Raw genomic sequence first — 26,928 nt, forward strand, 5'->3', positions numbered from 1 at the left:
CACCTGTCTCCTTGAACTCAATCGTCGAGTTTATGATACTTCAGCATGTCATTGAAGATAGAAACTAGAAACTAGTTTCCTCTACTAGAAACACCGTAGAAGAACAGTGCAACTTTTCACTCTACGGTGAACTTGCTCTAACTTTCAATATCTCAAAGCGAAGTTTTTGCTTGCCACACCAGAAAAGTCTCTAACACTAATTATGTGTAGAGACAAGTGATAACAAGCATCTTGACAAGCACAAGCATTATGATAACATAACACGATAGCAAGCATTATGATAACATAGCAAGATAGCAAGCATTATGATAACAAGCATTTTAGTAGTATTTGATGTACCATATTTGCTGGCAAATTCTTTTACAACATCAACTCAAAATATATTGTATTTATTTACAGAAAAATCACGTTTTTTCCCTATAAAATCACTTTAAAAATTACTTACAATAAAGGAATGATGTAATATACAAAAAACACAACATATGTGTAAAATATGCATATATCCTATACGAGAGTAAGTAATATTGTTAGGATATTTTATATGATTTCTCAATATGGAATCGTGGCTATGTCTATATCTATTTTTTATATCAGTCCCCTTTCATTCCCACATACAGGCGTTTGTCCCTTATAAAGAAACCTGACCCATATATAAACACCTGACCCCTACATATAGGTCCCTGCCCTTTACAAATAAACACCTGCCATTTACATATACACATCTGACCTCTATATCCAGATTCATAAAGATATCTAGACATCATATAGAGACCTTGTTCATCCATACAGAAAAATAACACATTATATATACATATCTGGCTCCATACTGACACCAAGATATGGTATTAAGGCACTTATTTGTCTATACACACCTGATACCTCCATATATACACCTGACTCCTTCTTTCAGATATTATATTCTCCTCTCTGGAAGCACATGACTCAAAATACCCACACCTGACTCTCCCATACTGGCACCTAATCACGTCTCACACATATACCCGACACCTTTTTACAAACACCTGTTAATTCATACACCTGATCCCACCATACAGATATATGACCACTCCCTACAAACACTTGGTCTAATATACAAACATCTAAACCCAAAAATCTCATAACTCTCACATATATACACATGGTCTCTGCCTTCACAAACCTGATCCCAGCACAAAATCTGGCCCAGCTCCAGCAGACACATGGCTCCGCTTTCACAGACACTTTCAGCAGACACTGGGTGACAACTGACCCAGTTACTGCAGACACTGACTGACAAATGAACCAACTCCAGCAGACACTCACAGACAATTGCTCTAGCTCGAGCAGACACTTGGCCCTCCTGTTACAAACCCCTTCAGCAGACAATCTGATACAGCTCCAACAGACACTATGATGAAGACCTCCAGCAGACACAGTGCCGAATACCTCCAGCAGACACGATGATCACCTTCAGCAGAGACACTGAATGACACCTACAGCAGAAACTGTGAACGATCCAGCCGAGACAGTGAATAACAACTCCAGCAGACCCTCTGACGACCGTCTCCAGCAGACACGATGACGAACACCTCCAGCAGACAGGGGTTATCAGCGACGCAGCCAACACTGTCAGGATATTAGATTTGCAAGTGAGGAAATTAGAGAAGCCAGACCAGACTCACCCAAGCGATAACGGTGGATGGATAATATAAACTGATTAGAAGCTTTACAGAAGGATATCAATGTTTGTGTTATCTCTGGCACCCATGATAACGTTCACTGATAACGGTGCCAGAGGGAAAAACTCTGCTAATATTTTGAGTATAGATGAAATTTGTTCCTTGAAATACAGGATTTTTGGTGCTACTTAATTCGGACAGTTAAAGAAAATGGGAGCTGGTGGGGGCTTTCTGTGTTGATGTCATCAATTACTATAATTTCGTAATTATTTTTATGCGAACTTTGGATTATTTTTTTTTACTATATCTGTCTCTTTCACGGTCGTAAATTATCTCTCTATTTACCTCTTTGTTAATTCATTCATTCATTTAAACCTAAATTTGTGTAACTTACTCAAATTATTTTATTCCTTCACTCATAATTGTTATAAATTGGAATAATTATCTTGTATGTTCCGTTACGAAAATGTCCTTATTCCCTAAGGTAATTATTCTCTCGTTACTTGAATAGATAATCTTTCACTTATTTTCTATTAAATTCTTTCTATCATCTTCCACAAAGCAACAATTCTGTTGGTCAGGCAGTTTCACATCCAAATTTACATCACCACACTGATCAGATTCTGATCAGTGATCAGAATCACTGATCTGATCACTGATCAGAACATCAAGCCACCACACACACACAGCTTTCACCATCAAATAACCACAACACAAATACAGTTCATTTATCTTAGTCACCGAGAATTTTGCCCTGAATTATATATCAAAAACATTTTCCTTCTGTTAATGTTTGTAATAAATTGTATGCCATAATATGCTGAGCATTAGCAAATTAACTTTGTATACAAACTAACTTTGAACTTTTTTGGACAGGGCTTTCACTCGAATTCTGTGTTCCTGCTGCCCTAGACGCTGTCGGAAACGATATCAAACGCGCTGGAAAGGTGGAATAGCTCAGGTGAGTCTTCGTTAATGAGACAAAAATAGGTGAGTCTTTGTTAATGATACAAAAAGAGGTAAGTTTTAGTTAATGAGACAAGAATAGTATGAAATGTTCTGCTTCATTTAAGATGATTTCAGTTACAAAGTGAGGAATTCAAGAGGAGAATGTTACTCAGTCAAATAGCGAGTGAAATGAATCATAAGTTCAAGTGTATTATGTGTGTGGTGGAGCCTCTTGGGATTAACAATGGAGGTTCGAGTAAGTGTCTACATGAAAGAAACTTCTTGAAAATTATGTTAACTGTGATGTTCATTTTAAACATTATTTACAAGGATAGATAATGTGTCGAGGGAGGGGTGATGTTCGTAAGAAAAACTAAACAAATATTATATATATATATATATATATATATATATATATATATATATATATATATATATATATATATATATATATATATATATATATATATATATATATATATATATATATATATAACTGAAAACTCACACCCCAGAAGTGACTCGAACCCATACTCCCACGACTGGTATGTACAGGGACGCCTTAATCCGCTTGACCATCACGACCGGACATAAGGAAGTGATAGCCGAGGCTATATGAACCACTTCCCCGCCGGCACTCGGATGGTAATCTTGGGCATAGCATTTTATCAAATCACCTCATTCTTTGGGGCACACGTGAGGAACACAAATGCAAACAAGCCTGAATGGTCCCCAGGACTATATACAACTGAAAACTCACACCCCAGAAGTGACTCGAACCCATACTCCCACAACTGGTATGTACAGGGACGCCTTAATCCGCTTGACCATCACGACCGGACATAAGGAAGTGATAGCCGAGGCTATATGAACCACTTCCCCGCCGGCACTCGGATGGTAATCTTGGGCATAGCATTTTATCAAATCACCTCATTCTTTGGGGCACACGTGAGGAACACAAATGCAAACAAGCCTGAATGGTCCCCAGGACTATATACAACTGAAAACTCACACCCCAGAAGTGACTCGAACCCATACTCCCACAACTGGTATGTACAGGGACGCCTTAATCCGCTTGACCATCACGACCGGACATAAGGAAGTGATAGCCGAGGCTATATGAACCACTTCCCCGCCGGCACTCGGATGGTAATCTTGGGCATAGCATTTTATCAAATCACCTCATTCTTTGGGGCACACGTGAGGAACACAAATGCAAACAAGCCTGAATGGTCCCCAGGACTATATACAACTGAAAACTCACACCCCAGAAGTGACTCGAACCCATACTCCCACAACTGGTATGTACAGGGACGCCTTAATCCGCTTGACCATCACGACCGGACATAAGGAAGTGATAGCCGAGGCTATATGAACCACTTCCCCGCCGGCACTCGGATGGTAATCTTGGGCATAGCATTTTATCAAATCACCTCATTCTTTGGGGCACACGTGAGGAACACAAATGCAAACAAGCCTGAATGGTCCCCAGGACTATATACAACTGAAAACTCACACCCCAGAAGTGACTCGAACCCATACTCCCACAACTGGTATGTACAGGGACGCCTTAATCCGCTTGACCATCACGACCGGACATAAGGAAGTGATAGCCGAGGCTATATGAACCACTTCCCCGCCGGCACTCGGATGGTAATCTTGGGCATAGCATTTTATCAAATCACCTCATTCTTTGGGGCACACGTGAGGAACACAAATGCAAACAAGCCTGAATGGTCCCCAGGACTATATACAACTGAAAACTCACACCCCAGAAGTGACTCGAACCCATACTCCCACAACTGGTATGTACAGGGACGCCTTAATCCGCTTGACCATCACGACCGGACATAAGGAAGTGATAGCCGAGGCTATATGAACCACTTCCCCGCCGGCACTCGGATGGTAATCTTGGGCATAGCATTTTATCAAATCACCTCATTCTTTGGGGCACACGTGAGGAACACAAATGCAAACAAGCCTGAATGGTCCCCAGGACTATATACAACTGAAAACTCACACCCCAGAAGTGACTCGAACCCATACTCCCACAACTGGTATGTACAGGGACGCCTTAATCCGCTTGACCATCACGACCGGACATAAGGAAGTGATAGCCGAGGCTATATGAACCACTTCCCCGCCGGCACTCGGATGGTAATCTTGGGCATAGCATTTTATCAAATCACCTCATTCTTTGGGGCACACGTGAGGAACACAAATGCAAACAAGCCTGAATGGTCCCCAGGACTATATACAACTGAAAACTCACACCCCAGAAGTGACTCGAACCCATACTCCCACAACTGGTATGTACAGGGACGCCTTAATCCGCTTGACCATCACGACCGGACATAAGGAAGTGATAGCCGAGGCTATATGAACCACTTCCCCGCCGGCACTCGGATGGTAATCTTGGGCATAGCATTTTATCAAATCACCTCATTCTTTGGGGCACACGTGAGGAACACAAATGCAAACAAGCCTGAATGGTCCCCAGGACTATATACAACTGAAAACTCACACCCCAGAAGTGACTCGAACCCATACTCCCACAACTGGTATGTACAGGGACGCCTTAATCCGCTTGACCATCACGACCGGACATAAGGAAGTGATAGCCGAGGCTATATGAACCACTTCCCCGCCGGCACTCGGATGGTAATCTTGGGCATAGCATTTTATCAAATCACCATAATCAAATGATAAAATGCTATGCCCAAGATTACCATCCGAGTGCCTGGGAAGTGGTTCATATAGCCTCGGCTATCACTTCCTTATGTCCGGTCGTGATGGTCAAGCGGATTAAGGCGTCCCTGTACATACCAGTTGTGGGAGTATGGGTTCGAGTCACTTCTGGGGTGTGAGTTTTCAGTTGTATATAGTCCTGGGGACCATTCAGGCTTGTTTGCATTTGTGTTCCTCACGTGTGCCCCAAAGAATGAGGTGATTTGATAAAATGCTATGCCCAAGATTACCATCCGAGTGCCGGCGGGGAAGTGGTTCATATAGCCTCGGCTATCACTTCCTTATGTCCGGTCGTGATGGTCAAGCGGATTAAGGCGTCCCTGTACATACCAGTTGTGGGAGTATGGGTTCGAGTCACTTCTGGGGTGTGAGTTTTCAGTTGTATATAGTCCTGGGGACCATTCAGGCTTGTTTGCATTTGTGTTCCTCACGTGTGCCCCAAAGAATGAGGTGATTTGATAAAATGCTATGCCCAAGATTACCATCCGAGTGCCGGCGGGGAAGTGGTTCATATAGCCTCGGCTATCACTTCCTTATGTCCGGTCGTGATGGTCAAGCGGATTAAGGCGTCCCTGTACATACCAGTTGTGGGAGTATGGGTTCGAGTCACTTCTGGGGTGTGAGTTTTCAGTTGTATATAGTCCTGGGGACCATTCAGGCTTGTTTGCATTTGTGTTCCTCACGTGTGCCCCAAAGAATGAGGTGATTTGATAAAATGCTATGCCCAAGATTACCATCCGAGTGCCGGCGGGGAAGTGGTTCATATAGCCTCGGCTATCACTTCCTTATGTCCGGTCGTGATGGTCAAGCGGATTAAGGCGTCCCTGTACATACCAGTTGTGGGAGTATGGGTTCGAGTCACTTCTGGGGTGTGAGTTTTCAGTTGTATATAGTCCTGGGGACCATTCAGGCTTGTTTGCATATATATATATATATATATATATTTATTTATTTATTTGTCCAATATCCCCTCTGTCCCTTTTGTACTTTCTGTCTTTTCCTCAACACGTGGGTTGGACGGTAGAGCAACGGTGTCGCTTCATGCAGGTCAGGGATCAATCCCCGACCGCCCAAGTGGTTGGGCACCATTCCTTTCCCCCCGTCCCATCCCTAATCCTTATCTCTCTGCTTTACTCTCTGTCGCAACTTTAGTCTCTGTCCTAGCTTTATTCTCTGTTCCCTCTGCATTATCTGTCTCTTTCCGTACTCCCTCTTTTATCTCTTTACACGCTGTATTTTCAATTCCCTCTGTCCCATCTCCAAGATCAACAATCTCCAAGATTGACACTTGTCAATCGTGCTGTGGGACGATTGACAATCGTCGCAATCGTGGGAACAATTCTGTATCTGAAACAATTCTGATTATCGATGCCGCGAGCCGTGCCTTACAAACTATTGTTGAGGTTCATGGGCCTCGTAGCCTGGTGGATAGCGCGCAGGTCTCGTAATTCTGTGGCGCGGGTTCGATTCCCGCACGAGGCAGAAACAAATGGGCAAAGTTTCTTTCACCCTGAATGCCCCTGTTACCTAGCAGTAAATAGGTACCTGGGAGTTAGTCAGCTGTCACGGGCTGCTTCCTGGGGGTGGAGGCCTGGTCGAGGACCGGGCCGCGGGGACACTAAAAGCCCCGAAATCATCTCAAGATAACCTCAAGATAACATAAGGATAACTGTGTATAACTGCTGTGAATGGAGAAGTGTTGTAGGTAAACTTTAAATTATCTGTGCAATTGCGATAAAAATAATGTGTGGAAGTTAATTTACAGGATAAGTTAATCAGGGAAGGAAAATTGATGGTGCAATGACGAATGTGAGAAATAGATATGAACAAATCCGCAAGGGACGTGACGAGGATGACAAGACCACACACTAGAATGTGAAGGGACGACGACGTTTCGGTCCGTCCGTTTCGGTCCGATTGACAATCGTCTTGAGAATGGCCCAGGACGGACAGAAACGTCGTCGTCCCTTCACCTTCTAGTGTGTGGTCTGGTCATCATACTTTAGCCACGTTATTGTGACTCATCGCCGTGACGAAGATTCGAACCTGCGTCCGGGAGCATCCCAAACACTGCCTTAATCGACTGAGCTACGACATGGTAAAAAGAGTTGAAACCGAAGTTCTACTGAACTTACTGGATCCTGCAGCCTCTCCGAGACACAAACCAGGGTTTTACACAACTCCCCCCATGCACTCGAGCTATGTCAATAGGCCGTACTCTCAACGTACGTACAAAATTATTTGTTCACTTGATGCATCACGTTATTGTGACTTCTATGTGTAATAAATATGACCTCAAAGCTGAATTGTGTTTTGGTAATACCTTTTCTGGTGTACTCAGGTGAGGCGTTAATGTTAACTTAGTCTGGAAACCAACGAACTAAAAAAGTAGAAAGGGATAATGTGAGCAGCATATAGTGTTAGGAGAATATATAAGAATTTAAGTATAGCAAAGAGAATACACAGAAGATTAGGTCACGATGCACAAGCACATGACAAGAGTTAAGTAAAGTCACTATTTAATTTTTTGATTTCCTCCTATAAACATCAATGCTTCTTTATAGCACTTTCTCTGTAACTAGCTGACATTGTAACTATAAGGTGTGAAGGATAGATGAAATTGTTTATGTAATAATCTAAGACGAGGTCTATTACATCGAATTTGGACAAAATGATGACACACGATCCCCCACGTGTCAAAGAAAACCAAATATTTGTATACAGACTTTGAACTGGTACAGTAGAAGACTCAGCCAGATATCTCTCAAGTATTGTGTAGACGATACGTCGTGTGGGCGATCAGTCCGTCAGCGGCTACCATTGTAGGAGGTAAGGGGGGGCCCTCGGCTCCCTCTCACTCACAAAGGAATTCATTGGCACGCTGGACAGCCCTTATACCGTGGGCAATGATAAATTGTTGCATAACAAAGGGAAATGTTCTGTGATAAACTCGAGCACGATAGCATGTCCAGAGTCTCTCCTATTTTAGAGTGATCCTCGCCCCTTAATGTCCCTATTTAATATTAGGGAGGACCTCTGTAATATTAGCGAAGAGCTTTCCTTTCAGTTATAAGATATATTGTAACAGGTTATTTCTATGCCTATTATATATATATATATATATATATATATATATATATATATATATATATATATATATATATATATATATATATATATATATATATATATATATATATATATATATATATGTTTCATTAAATATAACTGCATATTCTGTATTATTTTCTTGTTTAGTTCTTCTATCCCTCTGACTAGTGTTCTAGCATCTTGGTTTAATTGGAAGAGGAGTTGTCGTCTCTCATTATTTAACATCATTAAATAAAACAACTAGATTGTAGAGACATAAACTCTACATATAAGGTGTAAGTTTCATGTAACTTGAATAAAAAATGAAAGAGTTAATATTACGTTTATGTTACTTAAAAACAAATAAATAGAAAATAAAGTCAAAGGTGCTGCCATCTGTGGTTGAATTTGACATCGACCAATTTCCTCCAAAATTGGCACCCTTACAGATAGACTTACGTGCAGTCAGGTGTATAAGTTTCATGCAAATCGTTTGATAAACAAATAAGAAAAAAAATCTATTTTTTTTAACTAAATTTTTTGGGGTGGATAAAAATAATAATTATTTTTGTTTTATTATCTGCTATTGTGATAGCTGAGTCATAGACATGATTTCAGTTGACACTTGTGTTTGATGTTAATTTTTGATCATTTTGGAAAATTTTGACACATAATTTAATATTTTTGTTCCTATTTTATTCAACGATGCTGAGATTTGCACCAGATGAAACCTTTTGCATATACAAATAGTAAAAAAAAGTTTGACTGAAATCGAACTAGTTTTTATTTATTGCATATTTTTGGCATATTTGGAACTGATGCCCATTAAGTTCAATAATATAATTAAATGACAAAGTTCTGAAAATTGGTCGGTCAGTTTAACTACTCGCAATGCGTAATAGCGAACAAAAATGCAGGCGAGGAGTCACAATAACGTGGCTAAAGTATGTTGACCAGACCACACACACTAGAAGGTGAAGGGACGACGACGTTTCGGTCCGTCCTGGACCATTCTGAAGTCGATTCACTCGACTTGAAGAATGGTCCAGGAAGAATGGATTCACGAATCGACTTGAGAATGGTCCAGGACGGACCGAAACGTCGTCGTCCCTTCACCTTCTAGTGTGTGGTCTGGTCAGCTAATAAAAATATTTGGCTGCTGCACTGAACCCCATCATGGTGGGGAAATGCCTCCAAAGCATCAATTCCTAATGCATTTTATTTGTTCGTTACTCTGCTACCGAAAAAAATGATTTCAAATGACTCTGTGAGGGTGAGAGTGTGTGAATAAGTGAGACGTGAGAAGTGAGTGTGTGAGGAAGTGAGAGTTGAGTGTGTGAGGAAGTGAGAGTTGAGTGTGTGAGGAAGTGAGAGTTGAGTGTGTGAGGAAGGCAGTTATCTCCCTAGCTCGCCAGACCTCATTGAGACTAATTACAACGCCCACCTTAAGTGCCAATAAAACATTTCAGTTTTATATTCCTAATGACAATCGCTCCATATTAACTACAACAGCTGTATTTATGGCTGTATTCTCCCCCTCGTTCCATCTGTATTAGGAATTATAATTCACTTTAGGTAAGTATTTTTGGAGTACATGTTTATTTGTTGTGACAAATAGTGAGACAACTTTTAGCTATATTTACTAGCAGTTAGTTAGAAAATATATACAAGTCTCTGTAACCTAATATATTTCATTTATCTAATATTTGATAATTCGTTTATTGAATTTGAGATCATTATAGGGCAGTGTTGGGTAATGAGTTTCTCCCATGTATTCTAATATGCTCCCATATCACCTCCTCCCATGTACTCCAATATATTCCCATGTACCCACATGTATTCCACTGCATTTCAATATACCCGACTCCCATATGCTCCCATATAACCAACTCATATTCTCCTATGTATAGCTAGTTCCCGTATACCCCATTGTAAATCCATGTAACCAACTCCCACATAGTTTAATATACTCCCATGTACACTCCCACAGGAATACCATCTCACAGGATTAATACAGTAACTTGGAAGTAAAATGCAGTATACTCACAGACTAAGATGTTTTAGTGTTTTGGATATAATTAACATTTATTTCAGAGTTTAAGGTAGGTTGTTCACCTTGCAGTCCCTTCCTCCACGTCTCTACACTGACGCCAGGAAGTTTGATGTGTTGTGTAGACTAAATATATAGTAAAATTATCTATATGTATTCACTCATATGCTAACCACATGGTAAGAGAGTCATAAATAATAATAATAATAATAATAATCATAGGTCGAAGAAGAAGACAATCCGTAGGAGCAGCGATGAAGATTCGAACCTATGACGGTGGGTGTTCTCAAGTACACACCCTAGTCAACTAGACCACGACTTGGTCAAAAGGATTGTAACCTGGAGTTCTACTGAATACACGAGGGTTTTCTGAGGCTTCCACTGACGCCATAACACGATTTTCACACAATCCACCCCATGCACTCTGGCTCTGAAATGCACGAATGTTCTACCTCTGACGATTCTATTTCGATACACAGAGTAATCACACTAACGCGATGAATTACTGATCAATTATCATATAACGTGATTACTCTCTGTGTATTGAAAGAGGAGCGCCAGAGGTGGAACATTCCTGGAGGAGAGAGGCAGAGTGAATGGGGAGAATGTGTCAAAAATCCTGTTCTGTCATCAGTGGAAGCCTCAGGAAACCCTTGTGTGTTTAGTAGAACTCCAGGTTGCCATCTTTTTGACCATGTCGTGGTCTAGTTGACTAAGGCGTGTTCGTGGGAACACCCAACGTCATAGGTTCGATCCCTCATCACGGCTCTACTGATTTGCTCATTGACACATCTAATAAAAATGTCTAACATTTAATCAAATGTAGAAAAGGGTTTGATCCATCCGTTTAATTCGACCTACTTTGTGTCATTCCAACAGTTTTTCTCATATTTTGACCTCTATGTCAAGATGTAATAACGACTGGTGTAGTGCCATAAGATGCTTCTACTTGCTTTTCAGTTTGACCCCTACGAGGACTTCTGACCTTGTTCCCCGCCTCTCTCACCACCTTTGACCTGACCTTCTAGCATAATGCTGTGTTTTGGTAGAGCTGTGAACGCCCTGAACCTTATCCTCCAGCTCCCCCTTCCCAGTGTGCTCGGTCTGAACCTTATCCTCCAGCTCCCCCTTCCCAGTGTGCTCGGTCTGAACCTTATCTTCATATCTAGCTGAGAAGCTTTTTCTTTGCGGTTATCTTTATTTAAATTTAACTGCATTTATAATTATCTCTTTTTCATTAATTAATACTTTACCTTTTAGTAATATATATATATATATATATATATATATATATATATATATATATATATATATATATATATATATATATATATATATATATATATATATATATATATATATATATATATATATATATATATATATATATATATCATCTTCACTTAAAAATTTTCTCTTTTCATAAACCCCAGATTACAGTTTTTATAATGTTTTCTTTGGTATAATAACAATTCGGCATGAATTGATGTTACAATTTTGTTTGTGAAAACATCGTTTCTTTTGATGTTAAAAATCTGATTGCATATATTTTGCTTAAATAAAATGTTTCTTGCTAAATCCCTAATTTTGGTCTCAATGGAGCATTTTCCTAATGTCGTAGTCCCCCCTCCATCTTGCATCTCGGTCATAACAAACCCGTTTTCTATACAAATAGCACTTTTTTCCGACGCTATTTCTCCTGAAAACGAGTCATATTCTTACACAGAAAGTTCGTAAACGAATATTAAAACAAACCTCACCTAAACTAACCTAATTCGAGCTTAGTACAGTCTACCATAAGTTAATACATCCTATCCTAACAATATACATACGGTTTCCTCAATTAGAAAACGAGCTTCGTCGAACCGTTCTGTGTACGATTTAGTCCTACCTCTCTCTCTCCCTTAACCCTCTCTCCCGTCGACAAATGCTTCGCTACCGCATTCACTCGATCACCCTTCCTGTCTCCATTCCCTCCTGGTGACCGCTTCCTCTCGGTGACTGCTCCCTGCTGGTGATGTGCTTCCCTGGTGACCCCTAACTGTGCTCCGGTTGGTCAATGGTGGTATGTTTCCTTCACTGCATGGGGTTTTGCTTATGTGTGTTCGTTTATATTAACATAGTTGCTCTCTGTAGCATTTGTTTGCCTTAGTTACCCCTTAATGCATTAAAGGCATGCATTTTCTATTATTATTCTCTGTATTTACTTCATATTCTCTGTATTTTCTTCATATTCTCTGTATTTACTTCATATTCTTTGTATTTACTTCATATTCTCTGTATTTAATTCATCTTTTCTGTACTGTACAATCTGCAAAACAGCAGTGACAAATGACCTGTAACCTTTGACCTGTGAACAGTGACCAATAACCAGTGACTATGTGATTCTTATTTGCCACAATTCCTGTAGTCAATTGACTAAAGCAACGCATGGAACCATTTTATCCTGCATCTCCTGCCGTTGCAAGCAATTGCTTGCTTGGGTCATGCATGAACCCAATAAAGCATCAGACATTGCTTATTGTATTGTCCTAGCAATTTATCAAAGCATTTTCCAAGACATTCTACTGCTTCTCCAAATTTGTATTGAGCACTCTCCAAGGCATACAGATAGTAATTGTCCATTATTACAAGAACTCTATCAGTGTCCTATTATGTAGCTGGCGTGTCTAGTCACCTATACATGTGACTAATCACCTATACGTGTGATTAGTCACATATATATATATCCTACTAGTCACCTGTAATATGAAAGACATTGCACTCACAATCGGTCTACGAGCTCCAAGTAGTTACAGCAAGATTCGGTATCATTTGTTGGTCATTTTGGGCTCAGTACTTCCTGAAATACAAGTCAATTTCACCTCTCTACCCGCTGCAATCCTGTATTATTGCCCTGTATTTTCTGAGCTAATTCTCCTGTACCCTTTGCAGGGGAATGACGACCCGTCATATTCTTACCATCATATTCTTACCGTCATATTCTTACCACAGAATGAGGAATGAGGAATCTTTTCAATCGATGTTCTAATGTTCTTCTCCCGTATTCATACTCTCCCCATTTTAAAATAATAGATTTTCCCAGTAAAACTGTCCAGCCTTAAGCATAAAGTCTGACTCTTTCAGAGATGCAGTCTTACATTCTTAGAGTTGAACACGTTGAGTAGTACTTATTGCTGTGACCCTAACTCCCCCTTGTCACTTCGGGGAGGGGGGGGGGGTATAGGGTGTTTATATAGCTTCAGGGCACCAATCTCCCCTAGCCACAGGGCATGGCCAGATGGTACCCCCTAAGCATACCTAATTCCCTTTCAAACACAAACTAAAATTACACATTAATGGCAGATTACAACCCACAAGAGTTAAGATGATCCTTAGAGTTGAACATTCTACCCTCTCATTCATTAATTCCCCTCTGTTCTTCTCGCTCTTCTTATCTTTCACTCTTGTTCTGGCAGTTATCTCTTTCTCTTTATGTGTTTTTATCTCTCACTGTTTTGTTAGTCTCTTTTAGTTCTATTGCAATAAATAATAATAATAATAATAATAATTTTTAATAATTTTACTCCGAATTAAAACATCACATTATTTACAAGGTTAAAGTTATGATCAGAGTCACCGTCGATAATTTATTTATTTATTTATATACAAGAAGGTATATTGGGGTTATCTTGTGAGGTTATCTTGCGATGATTTCGGGGCTTTTAGTGTCCCCGCGGCCCGGTCCTCGACCAGGCCTCCACCCCCAGGAAGCAGCCCGTGACAGCTGACTAACACCCAGGTACCTAATTTATTGCTAGGTAACAGGGGCATAGGGTGAAAGAAACTCTGCCCATTTTTTCTCGCCGGCGCCTGGGATCGAACCCAGGACCACAGGATCACAAGTCCAGCGTGCTGTCCGCTCGGCCGACCAACTCCCTCCAGAGGTGAAGAGAGAACATAGGAATGATGTTGATTTTACAATCTTGTAAAGCCACTAGCACGTGGCTTGCGTTTCGGGCAAATAGAAGAACAAAAAAGAGGAACAGAACATGACAGCACAGCACGAGAGCACATCACGAAAACACAGCACGAAAACACAGCACGAGAACACAGCACGAAGGGTAGAACACGAGCAGCAAGAACACACTCAAGGCACCTAAGAGGATGTCTGGCACTGGTAGTAAAAGATTCTGTTCCACTCCAGCCGACGTCTCCCTCTCCACAGCTCCTCCAGACACCTCCTCCAGCCGACGTCTCCCTCTCCACAGCTCCTCCAGACACCTCCTCCTCCTCCTCACGCTGTGCTACATTTATGGCCTCGCGGACTCTGCGACACAGCGATGGTTGGCTTTAGAATCTCTTTTAAAGATACAGGAATCTCACTCAAACTTTGTAAACACGGCATAAACATAGCTAAAAAAATATATAAAACTCTTGAAATGAAATGAAAAACTACCTTTATGGAATATGTTTCAAAATAACGCAAGGAAGTATGTGATTGTCTGATTGTAACTACTCTTATCCTCAGTTTACAATCTGCAGTAATCACGTTCAGACGAACGACTTTGTAATGTAATTTGGTGCACTGAAATGTATAGAATGAATGAAAAATACTTCTCTGGAGAATGCTCATGACAGACGTTGTCAGTGGGTGTCTCAGTGGTAAAAGACATTTATAAGTTGTTTACAATATTGGAATCTAAGATTGTAAATATTAGGAATGTGTCAAGACCGCCTACGCCCACTAGCAGACCGCCCCACGCCCACCAGCAGACCGCCCCACGCCCACCAGCAGACCGCCCCACGCCCACCAGCAGACCCCTCCCCCACCCACGCCCACCAACACAACCACACTAACAATATTCCTGTCCACCATAAACCACTCATCTAAATTATAAAAAGATTTCAACATTACTGTGGAGCTTCAGTGAATACTGTCCACTGAAGCCACTTGGAACGACAATTTTGTCCACTGGGATACTTGGAACGACAGTTTTGTCCACTGAAGCCACTTGGAACGACAGTTTTGTTCACTGGGACACTTGGAACGACAATTTTGACCACTGGGACACTTGGAACTACAATTTGCTGTGACACTTATGGTGATCTCCCATGGTCTCAGCGATGGTGACCTGTCCCCCATGGTGATCTCCAGGTGGTCCAGGACGGACCGAAACGTCGTCGTCCCTTCACCTTCTAGTGTGTGGTCTGGTCAACATACTTTAGCCACGTTATTGTGACTCCTCGCCTGCACAAATAGGTTAGAACTAATCTACTTACTGGGGCCTGACAGCTGAGTGAATAGCGCTCGGGACTCGTAGTCCTAAGGTTCCGGGTTCAATCTCCGGTGGAGGTGGAAACAAATGGGCAGAGTTTCTTTCACTCTGATGCCCCCGTTTCCCCTAGCAGTAAATAGGTACCTGGGAGTTAGACAGCTGCTACGGGCTGCTTCCTAGGGAATGCGTAACAAAAAAGAGGCCTAGTCGAGGACAGGGCCGCGGGGACGCTAAGCCCTGAAATCATCTCAAGATAACCTCAAGATAAGATACTCCCATCAAAATAATACACATCAGCCTGTGTCTACCTGTCTTAATAGAATTAATAAAAACATTCTTAGTGTTTTAAGCTCTACACAAAAAACAAAAAAAATCACGATTCAGAGCCTCCTGACCATATACTTATATACAGTAACTGGTAGTTTTTATCTGGTTTGAATTCAGTAAATAAAGTCATTTATTATTTGATTAATTAATTCGCCGGTGATTTGTGGTCCTCTCAGCACCATATGGTGAGTGATCAATGGTGAGAGAATTGACTCAACCAATAAATATTTAGAACTATTTGTAAACGGTGTCCAATTTGTGTTTTTCATGTATAAACACGAATTATTTCGTGATGTGACAGTAGCAAATGAATCAAACTTGTTATCTTCCTGTAAGGGTTAATGTAAGGGGTTATCCCACAGTAGTGTAGATGATATGATATCCCACATATATTCATCTCTTGTTAGATTATCAGTCTAACTCTCTTGTTTACTCATATACTCATCTCTTGTTAGATTATCAGTCTGACCTCACACGGATCCTGCAGCCTCTCCGAGACACAAACCAAGGTTTTACACAATTTCCCCCCCATGCACCCGGGCTCTGTCAATTAGCTGTTCTCCCTCTTCGCCCTTACTTCATTACATACAGAAATGACAATAGCGTGATGCATCAAATGAACAAATCCACAAGGGCCGTGACGAGAGAGAGACTGCAGGATCCGTGTCAGGGTAGTTCAACTCCCGGTTGCAATTCTTTTAACCATGTCGTTGCACAGTCGATTAAGGCGCAGTCTGGGATCCTCTAGGACGTAAGTTCGAAACCTCATCACGGCCCTTGTGGATTTGTTCACTTGATGCATCACGCTATTGTGATTTATGTTCGTAAAAACCCACATTCTCCTTCTGTATCTGTGCATGTGATGACTTTAAAGACGCCATGATAATGTTGACCAACGCATTAATGTGTCATAGTGCATGTGTATAGTGACAACACATGGTTGTATTATGTCGCAAGTGAATGTTTACCAACACATTGTTGCATCGTCGTGCACGAACCGTAATACATAGCTGACAGGGTTATTAGCAGTGAAATATGTTAAATACCACATACAGTATGCAAATATCAAAATAGGGTTTGCAACTTCAATATATTTACATATTTCATCTCTCATGCAACAGCATTTGATAACACGCTTAGTTTATCGCTACTGAAATATTATTTAAGTAATCTTTTCATTCCTACTTCATTTTCCTTAGCAAATTGACTTGGTAAGTGGTGAGATTTTGCAAATATTTATACCAAAGATCAATCAATTATTGCAACCCCAAACTATTAATTATAGACCTCAATTAAAAGTTGAAGCTGCAGTTTTAGTGCATAGAAAGCTTAATTAATAATTGCAATCCTACCCCATTGATTAAAATTCTCAATTATTGATTGAAATACTCAATTATTGATGTCAATTTAACATTATTAATTAAGTCCTAAATTGTTGAATGTAAGCTACAATTATTGATTCCAATCCCAGGTTATTGATTTTAAGGTGTAGTTATATATTACAGTTTTCATTTATTGATTGAAGGTCTCACTTATTGATTTAAAGGCATAATTATTGAGTATGAGACTCAATTATTGATTGTAATTATCAATTATTGATTGGAGTCATCAATTATTGATTTGAATCATCAATTGGTGATTACATGTTTCAATCATTGATTAAAATCATTAAGCATTGATTGGAAGGGTCAAGTATTGACTGAAATTATGAAGCATTGATTGGAATAATCTGTTTTTGATTGAAAGCCTCAAGTATTGAATGCAAGCTTGATTTATTTATTGCAATCATCAATTAATGCTTGAAGTTAGAATATTATCGATTGAAGAAATAAATTTATTATATATTTTAATCATCAGTTATTGACAGGAATTATCAATTATCAACTGGAATCATCAGTACCTGATGGTAAGCCTGAATTATCGCTTGATATCAACAGTTATTGAACAAATCCACAAGGGTCGTGACGAGGATTCGAACCTACGTCCGAGAGCATCCCAGACGCTGCCTTAATCGACTGAGCTACGACATGGTCAAAAAGACTTGCAACCAGATTTGTTCCTTTGATGCATGACGCTATTGTGATTTCTGTGTGTAATGAAACAGTTACTGATATCAAGCCTCATTTATTGCCAGAAAGCATTAACTACGAATCACTAAGACGGGTTAAAGGGAGGTCCTTGATAACAGCAGAGATGTAGCCACACTCAAGGTGCCTACTAATCAGAAGAGACACCCTCTGTCGTTAACCATTAGTGTCTGAGTAAGGGGGCACCACATGGCCCCCTGACCTTATCCTATAATAACCAGCTATCAAGTGATTTAATTTTATTGCTGCCTACTGCGCATGTGTAAGAGAAGTCAGTTTCGCGTGTGTGTGTGTGTTTTGATTACAGGGGAAATGTTTGGTGCATTCCAACCCCATTTGAAATGTTTGAAAAATAGGGTTATCAAGGGTTGGACTTAAGCCATCTGTTTGGGGGAACTGATGAAAACTGCAAAGCATCCAGAGTTGCCTGAGAGATAACGCATTCTTGCAGTTCGAGTTTCTCTGGTAAACTTTTGCTTTATTAGAAAATGACATTATATTTATTAATATTCGTATTTGAGGTAACTGTTTAAGTAAATACATACATATATATATATATATATATATATATATATATATATATATATATATATATATATATATATATATATATATATATATACATATATATATATATATATATATATATATATATATATATATATATATATATATATATATATATATATATATATATATATATACATATACATGTTTCATTGAATATGACTGCATATTCTATATTGATTATTTTCTTGTTTAGGGCTTCTATCCCTCTGACTAGTGTTCTAGTATCTTGATTTAATTGAAAGAGGAGTTTTCCAAAGGTCATCTTTGTTCGAGGTGAAGAACAAGAAATAAATAACTGTAAAATGTATTACACTTATTATAAAATTTACACAACGTTTCGAACCAACATGGTTCATTCTCAAGTGATAAGAAAATACAAGGCACGTTAGATTTATACCAGTAAGGGGCCACATTTTTCATCACGTGTAAATTTTCGTGATTTACACACACACACACACACACACACACACACACACACACACACACACACACACACACACACACACACACACACACACACACACACACACACACACACACACACACACACACACACACACACACACTATATATATATAAAAACATTGTGTGATGGACGTGTATGACTGATATAATCTTCCTCCACAGATCATAGTGACGCCCGTCGTCTCCACCCTCAACACATCCTTCATGCAAGCTGCTGGCTCTCGATCCTACCCGTCGGGGTCTTACTCTCCTGTAGCGCCCGCCCTCGCCTCCGCCTTGGTCACGGCCACGGCAACACCCACGTCGTCTTAAGCCCCCAACACAATCCGGGAGATGGACGGCTTCCTCGCCCCTAGTGTGGTGGCCACAATCCGGTATACGGACGGCCTCCTCGCCCCCTAGTGTGGTGGCCACAATCCGGTATACGGACGGCCTCCTCGCCCCCTAGTGTGGTGGCCATAATCCGGTATACGGACGGCCTCCTCGCCCCCTAGTGTGGTGGCCATAATCCGGTATACGGAAGGACTCCTCGCCCCCTAGTGTGGTCGTCTCAATCCGGTAAATGGACGGCCTCCTCACCCCTAGTGTGGTGGCTACAATCCGGTAGACGGACGGCCTCCTCACCTCTAGTGTAATCGTCTCAATCCGGTAGACAGACGGCCTCCTCACCCCCATTGTGGTCGCCTCATCCCTGTCAACCACACTTTTAATATCCCAATGTTTTGATCGGTTCACTCAGGCTCTTAACCTCGCTAAAACTCTTAATACGAACACAACCACGGTCATCACCTACCTCGCCAAACATATCATCACCAACCCCAACCATGATTTTCGTCACAATCAGAGTCATATGCTTTAGTCATAGCTATAGAAGCTGCTACAATTCTGGCTATATTCCTAATACTCGCGTGGGCTATTTATCCAGCGGGACCCCATTAATCCTCTTCCACCTGTAAGATCTGTATCTCGCCAGATATTCGTCTTACGACCAGCTAGCAAAACTATTTATACCGGCTCTCTCTAGCGCTCAGTACAGCGAAATATTTGTAAATTCCCTCAAACTCGGTATTCCACGAAGTATACCTCTTCCAGAAATCCCGTGTAATTAATTATTTGACTTAAGATCGATTTCTTTCGCCCTTGACCGGAACTCTTCCTCAGGCGACACGACACAGTGCAGCTGTGTTAAGCTCTGACTCCTTAGAGCTGAGCTGAGTCCTGGTACTCGGCAGCTGTGTTTAACTCAGGCACCCAGCCACCGGGGTAAAAATCCCTAGCACCCAACCACTGGGGTAAAAATCCCTAGCACCCAACCACTGGGGTAAAAATCCCTAGCACCCAACCACTGGGGTAAAAATCCCTAGCACCCAACCACTGGGGTAAAAATCCCTAGCACCCAACCACTGGGGTAAAAATCCCTAGCACCCAACCACTGGGGGATAAGGCCAGGCACATCATCTCTCCCTGCCAGAACTATCTTCATAAGACTCGTTCTATCACTCTATGCACATTACATCTCACCCCCTCACACTCCCTTGTCTATAGTTATCGATTCTAATTTAAGTTTTGAATTGTTTATCCATTATCCTAACCACATCTCCATTAGGCTCACCACAACCATTATCCTCCCATATACATTTGGATCAGGTTTCCAACACCTGGTGGCCAGATTCATGAAGCAGTTACGCAAGTACTTACGAACCTGTACATCTTTTATCAATCTTTAGCGGCTTTGTTTACAATTATTAAACAGTTAATGAGCTCCGAAACACCTGTTTTAATCAAGAGGCAAATAACCAGTACTTATAGACACTATGGCAAAAGACACAACAGGAACTATATGAATAACTGATCAGAAGGAAGAACCACATGGCTTAAGCCGAGTACATTATAATGAGAAGTGTAAAACATGTATTTTAAATAACGTAGCATATGGGGCAGGAGCCAGTTCAAGAAGCTTTAGAATCAAGTGAGAAGGAAAACAGCATAAATTGTCAGAAAATTAAACTGAGAACACGAAAGGTCTCATTCACAGAGAATGACAGGGAGATGTGCGTGAAACTCTATCAAAGATCTCTATAGATCTCCAAAGAACTCTATAGATCTCCAAGACTCTCTCAAAGCGAGAGTCTTGGAGATCTATTTAACAGAGGAATGGGAAGGATCTGAATTGAGAAGGAAGATTTTTCTCACTAAACAGTAACTCATTTAGCATACTGAGAACTGGAGTGGAAGACATTCTTCTGGCCGCTTACGATACATAACAGTTTACTAGGATCCGGAAAGCTACCAGAAAGTTAGATGACAGCCAATTCAGTGTCAATGTACAAAAGGAGAAAGAAATGGAAGAAGATAAACTACACACCTAATTTACATACCATGCAAGTAAGGACAATGATAAAATACACAGAAACCGTGATGAGGATTCGAACCTGCCCACTGGGTGTTCCCAGCTGCACGCTCTAGTCTCTTAGATATATCACGAGTACTCTGTGTATAGCAAGGAAAATGCTATAATACAAAGGATAGTACAACACATTGAAGCGCCTTCGCTACGCAACACAAGAACATATGTTGCACTGTAGATATGACTTGAAATAAAATTACAGAAAAACTGCATAAATTAAAAGGTAAAAACAGCAAGGAACTTCAGCAAGTACATTATAATGAGGTTGGGTTATAGGAACAAGAAGCCTGACCCTAAATTACAAAATTGGCATGAAACACTCTTGAAGTCGACCAATTTCAAGACCTGGGGTAGGATTCACGAAGCAGTTACTCAAGCACTTACGAACCTGTACATCTGATCTCAGTCTTTGGCGGCTTTGTTTACAATTATTAAACAGTTAATGAGCTCCGAAGCACCAGGAGGCTGTTTATAACAATAACAACATTTAATTGGGAAGTTCTCATGCTTGTAAAATGTTTAATAAATTTAACCAAAGTCGTCAAAGTTTAAGGAAAGATGTACACGTTCGTAAGTGTTTGCGTAACTGCTCCGTGAATCTAGCCCCAGGTTCGTAAGTGCTTGCGTAACTGCTTCGTGAATCTAGCCCTAGGTTCGTAAGTACTTGCGTAACTGCTTCGTGAATCTAGCCCTAGGTTCGTAAGTACTTGCGCAACTGCTTCGTGAATCTAGCCCCAGGTTTGTAAGTACTTGCGTAACTGCTCCGTGAATCTAGCCCCAGGTTCGTAAGTACTTGCGTAACTGCTTCGTGAATCTAGCCCCAGGTTCGTAAGTACTTGCGTAACTGCTCCGTGAATCTAGCCCCAGGTTCGTAAGTACTTGCGTAACTGCTTCGTGAATCTAGCCCCAGGTTCGTAAGTACTTGCATAACTGCTTCGTGAATCTAGCCCCAGGTTCGTAAGTACTTGTGTAACTGCTCCGTGAATCTAGCCCCAGGTTCGTAAGTACTTGTGTAACTGCTTCGTGAATCTAGCCCCAGGTTCGTAAGTACTTGCGTAACTGCTTCGTGAATCTAGCCCCAGGTTCGTAAGTACTTGCATAACTGCTTCGTGAATCTAGCCCCAGGTTCGTAAGTACTTGCGTAACTGCTCCGTGAATCTAGCCTCCAGGTTCGTAAGTACTTGTGTAACTGCTTCGTGAATCTAGCCCCAGGTTCGTAAGTACTTGCGTAACTGCTTCGTGAATCTAGCCCCAGGTTCGTAAGTACTTGTGTAACTGCTTCGTGAATCCAGCCCCAGGTTCGTAAGTGCTTGCGTAACTGCTCCGTGAATCTAGCCCCAGGTTCGTAAGTGCTTGCGTAACTGCTCCGTGAATCTAGCCCCAGGTTCGTAAGTACTTGCGTAACTGCTCCGTGAATCTAGCCCCAGGTTCGTAAGTACTTGTGTAACTGCTTCGTGAATCTAGCCCCAGGTTCGTAAGTACTTGCGTAACTGCTTCGTGAATCTAGCCCCAGGTTCGTAAGTACTTGCGTAACTGCTCCGTGAATCTAGCCCCCAGGTTCGTAAGTACTTGCGTAACTGCTCCGTGAATCTAGCCCCAGGTTCGTAAGTACTTGCGTAACTGCTTCATGAATCTAGCCCCAGGTTCGTAAGTATTTGTGTAACTGCTTCGTGAATCTAGCCCCCAGTGTTGTCACCATGCAGAACATACTACCAGACGCTCTCGAAAGACACCCCCAACTATAGAACTGCCTTCAGAACTACGAACAAGGTGTCGAATCCTATTTCCCTTCATCCTCAAAACAAAGGTTTAAAATGTTCAATCGTGTGCCAACAGATTAGCCCCAGAGGTAAGTGGTTTTAGTTGCTAAGAGAGTCTAAAAGAATTAGTTCACGTCACCTGAGGAGAGGAAAAAAACATGATCACCACATGCAAAATATTCAGAGATATATTTGTCTTAAGATCAGACAAAAACATACCATTTGTCATGCGTATTAAACGAATCAAACGACACAGGTGGAAAACAAAATTGTACCCTAATGAATCAGAAATTGAATAAAGAAAAATTTGTGTTAGAGAAGTGAAGAAACTGAATACACTGAATTCGAAGTGTAGAGGCAGACTCTATTAACAGCTCCATGTGAGGCCAGACTCTATAAAGAGCTCTATGTGAAGCCAGACTCCATAAAGAGCTCTATGTGAGGCCAGACTCTATAAACAGCTCTATGTGAGGCCAGACTCTATTAACAGCCCCATGAGAGGGCAAACTCTATAAAGAGCTCTATGTGAGGCCAGACTCGGGAACCTGTTCAACACTCGACAAAAAGGTTCAGAAGCGAGATCTAAAACCCGTATTTCAGTACCTCTAAATTTCAGGTAGGTAGGTACAGTTGCTCCTCATTACATACTAATTACACTGATTAATAAATGCGTAATTACACAACGCATTTCTTCAGCTTTCTCTCTTTTTATAGTTCTCGTAAATCACAATTAGTTCCATACCCATCTCATATAATTTCATAAATCCACCTCCTATAATATGAGGTAGGTTCATATACCCACCTTTTCTTATAAATATATAATTCGTTCCTCCTGCTCATTGACTTATATTCGCGACCAATAATTTTTCGGACATTCTTATACCTCATATACTAATACACTGTCCCCAAGCTCTTCCTTATACGTCAAATACCTATACACACACTCTCTCTAGCCTCCTTATACAACTGAAAAACTCTGTAATTGCCACAAGCTAAATAAATAACATAATATGGTCAACAACCAAGGCCTATATTGGCCTATATGAGGCAGCTCCTACTTTTATCTACTTTTTATGTCTAACCTACGCTTGAAACAATCCAAGGATCTCACCTCTATTAAGTTACCCAGTAATTCATAAATTTGTCCTGAACTGAAACAGTTCCAGAACACACTGTTTTCCTGTTCTAAATGTATATTCAAAATAACATTATGTATTTTTCTGTCATTCTAAATAATGACACAGATCTTAACTTTATATTTTTAACAAATTTCTTCAACTACTTGTGACACATTAATGTTGTTTTGAATATTTCAAGACCGTCAATAGAGCAGAATAAAGAATATTAGACTAATGACACTATAATGAATCTTCTATATCCAATAATTAGATCTTCGACTGTTACGTTTGTCGAATACATACTTTATCTTTTTGTTTGTAAGATAACCAAGTGTCGTCCTTCAGCGGAAAATTATAACGCACAAAGAGAGTTATAACTCACCAGGATTAGTTATAAAAGATGTAAGTTACAGAGAGTTATCAATTAAACTTCTATGACAGATTTGAAATAATTTTGTAGTCAATTCATATATATATATGTAACATATATGTTACATACATGTAACATATATGTTACATACATGTAACATATATGTTACATACATGTAACATATTTAGACTCATATATGGGGTCTGTCACTATGTAGTTATTACACGTATGCAAATGTAACACATTTATTGTCATTACATATATACATGTGTAAAATATCTGCTTCACCATCGCAGTACTTTTTCTTATCTTTCTCATCTACATAATTTCCAATAAAAGTGATATTACTCGCCTAAATTTCTGGATCTTCCTACGCCGAATATAATTACCGATATGTTAAGGAATATACCTGGCACTGCAGGGAGCTTTGTGCAGTGCTCCATGTTAGAGGCAAGTAGCAGTTAATGCTCTCATACACATACACACACACACACACACATGGTCTAGGTCATGTTAGAGACATGAAAAGTAGAAAATATAATAGTTGGTCCATTGAGAGTCATTCCTTTTCCCTTACTTTTACTTACTTACTTTACTTACTTACTTACTTACTTACTTTCAAGGCCTCATTAGAACTCGTTATCATTTCCTCACACAATTTTGGCTACACCAAATCACTTTTTGCGATAACTTCTCTGTATGAATGGTCAAAATCAATTGATAAAATAATCAATCATTTGATATCTTGTGATATTTTACTGTAGAATTTCAGGAAAATACAACTTTTTTCACATACGTGAAATTCTCAACTGCACGAAAAATGTCAATTTGGTCCTTTTGCAACCAGAGTTGCTAGCAACCATGTGTTTCGTAGGGCTGAGGACCGCGTTCTCAGCATCAGGGGTTTGCTGTTAAAGATTCGCTACCTGGAACAAAAAGTTCCAAACAGCATGGGCTATGGTGAGCCCCTAGTTAGGGCGCTCAGAACACATTGTGTGCGCCGAATTTTCCGGGACCTGAGAAACCGCGCTCATTGTAGCCAAAATTCGCAAAGTGCTCAAACAGACACAGACTGTCTCAAGCTAGTCACTTCCAAGCCTTACTTTTGTTAACATCACTTTAAAATATGATTCGATTTTTTTTATTAAAAAGTTTGCAGAATATAATATTTCTATATATAATATTTCTGCCACTGAGCAGAATTATTCCATATAACTGTGAATAAAGTTATTCCTTTTTATATTATATTACGTAGTAAATGTGTCAGTTTTGGGGACTTAGGTATTGTTTCCATGTCCTTGGGAACAAGGCATGGCCTTCACTTAATGATAATAAGTGTATTTACACACACACACACACACACACACACACACACACACACACACACACACACACACACACACACACACACACACACACACACACACACACACACACTCACACACAAATACCAACAGTGAAAAAATATATAACAGAAATAAGGATGATTTATTAGTCATTATATACCCCAGAAGAGAACCCAATCCCCCTAAGGAACCATAGAGGAAAGACTAAACAGGGATCCATCAGTAGTTTCTGTATAAACTCATATGCTTAGCCTTAGCCATAATACAATATCAACTTTGTATATTTGTAAGCATATCTCTGAGTTGTCAATAAACTGAACTCAATGTTACGTGTTTATATCTTCGAGGAAACTCTCTATGTAAGGGTTTAAATATTTAAGAAAAGTTCCCATGCAGTGTTTAGCACCTGGCGAAGGCTGTATTAATGGTAAGGTCCTCATTAGTTAATAGTTACCATTTTGAAACCATGTGAACCTTTTATCAATAAAGATTTTCAAATAATTATTTCAGTACATTTACTAATTCCTACATGTTATAGTCTATTTACCGATGATTATATAAACAACATAAGCTTTCATGGTTTATTTTTACTTGATATATATATATATATATATATATATATATATATATATATATATATATATATATATATATATATATATATATGCGAACAAGCTTGAATGGTCCCCAAGAATGAAAACTCCACATTCCAGAAATGACTCGAAC

General features: G+C 40.1%; 1 protein-coding gene across 2 annotated transcripts in view; it reads left to right on the forward strand.

Moving 5' to 3' along the window:
* The window catches only part of LOC123751393 (dopamine receptor 2), a 251,635-nt gene extending 224,929 nt beyond the window's left edge, over nt 1-26,706 (forward strand). For both annotated transcript variants that reach the window (XM_069332778.1, XM_069332779.1), the window contains exons 4-5: nt 2,535-2,619; nt 19,364-26,706. In XM_069332778.1, coding sequence (XP_069188879.1) covers nt 2,535-2,619; nt 19,364-19,513 — 235 coding nt within the window. In that variant the 3' untranslated portion in view covers nt 19,514-26,706. The remainder of the gene's footprint in view (nt 1-2,534; nt 2,620-19,363) is intronic.
* The last annotated feature ends 222 nt before the right edge of the window (nt 26,707-26,928 follow it).

The sequence above is a fragment of the Procambarus clarkii genome, chromosome 4 (assembly GCF_040958095.1).
Source record: "Procambarus clarkii isolate CNS0578487 chromosome 4, FALCON_Pclarkii_2.0, whole genome shotgun sequence".
NCBI classification, from domain to species: domain Eukaryota; kingdom Metazoa; phylum Arthropoda; class Malacostraca; order Decapoda; family Cambaridae; genus Procambarus; species Procambarus clarkii.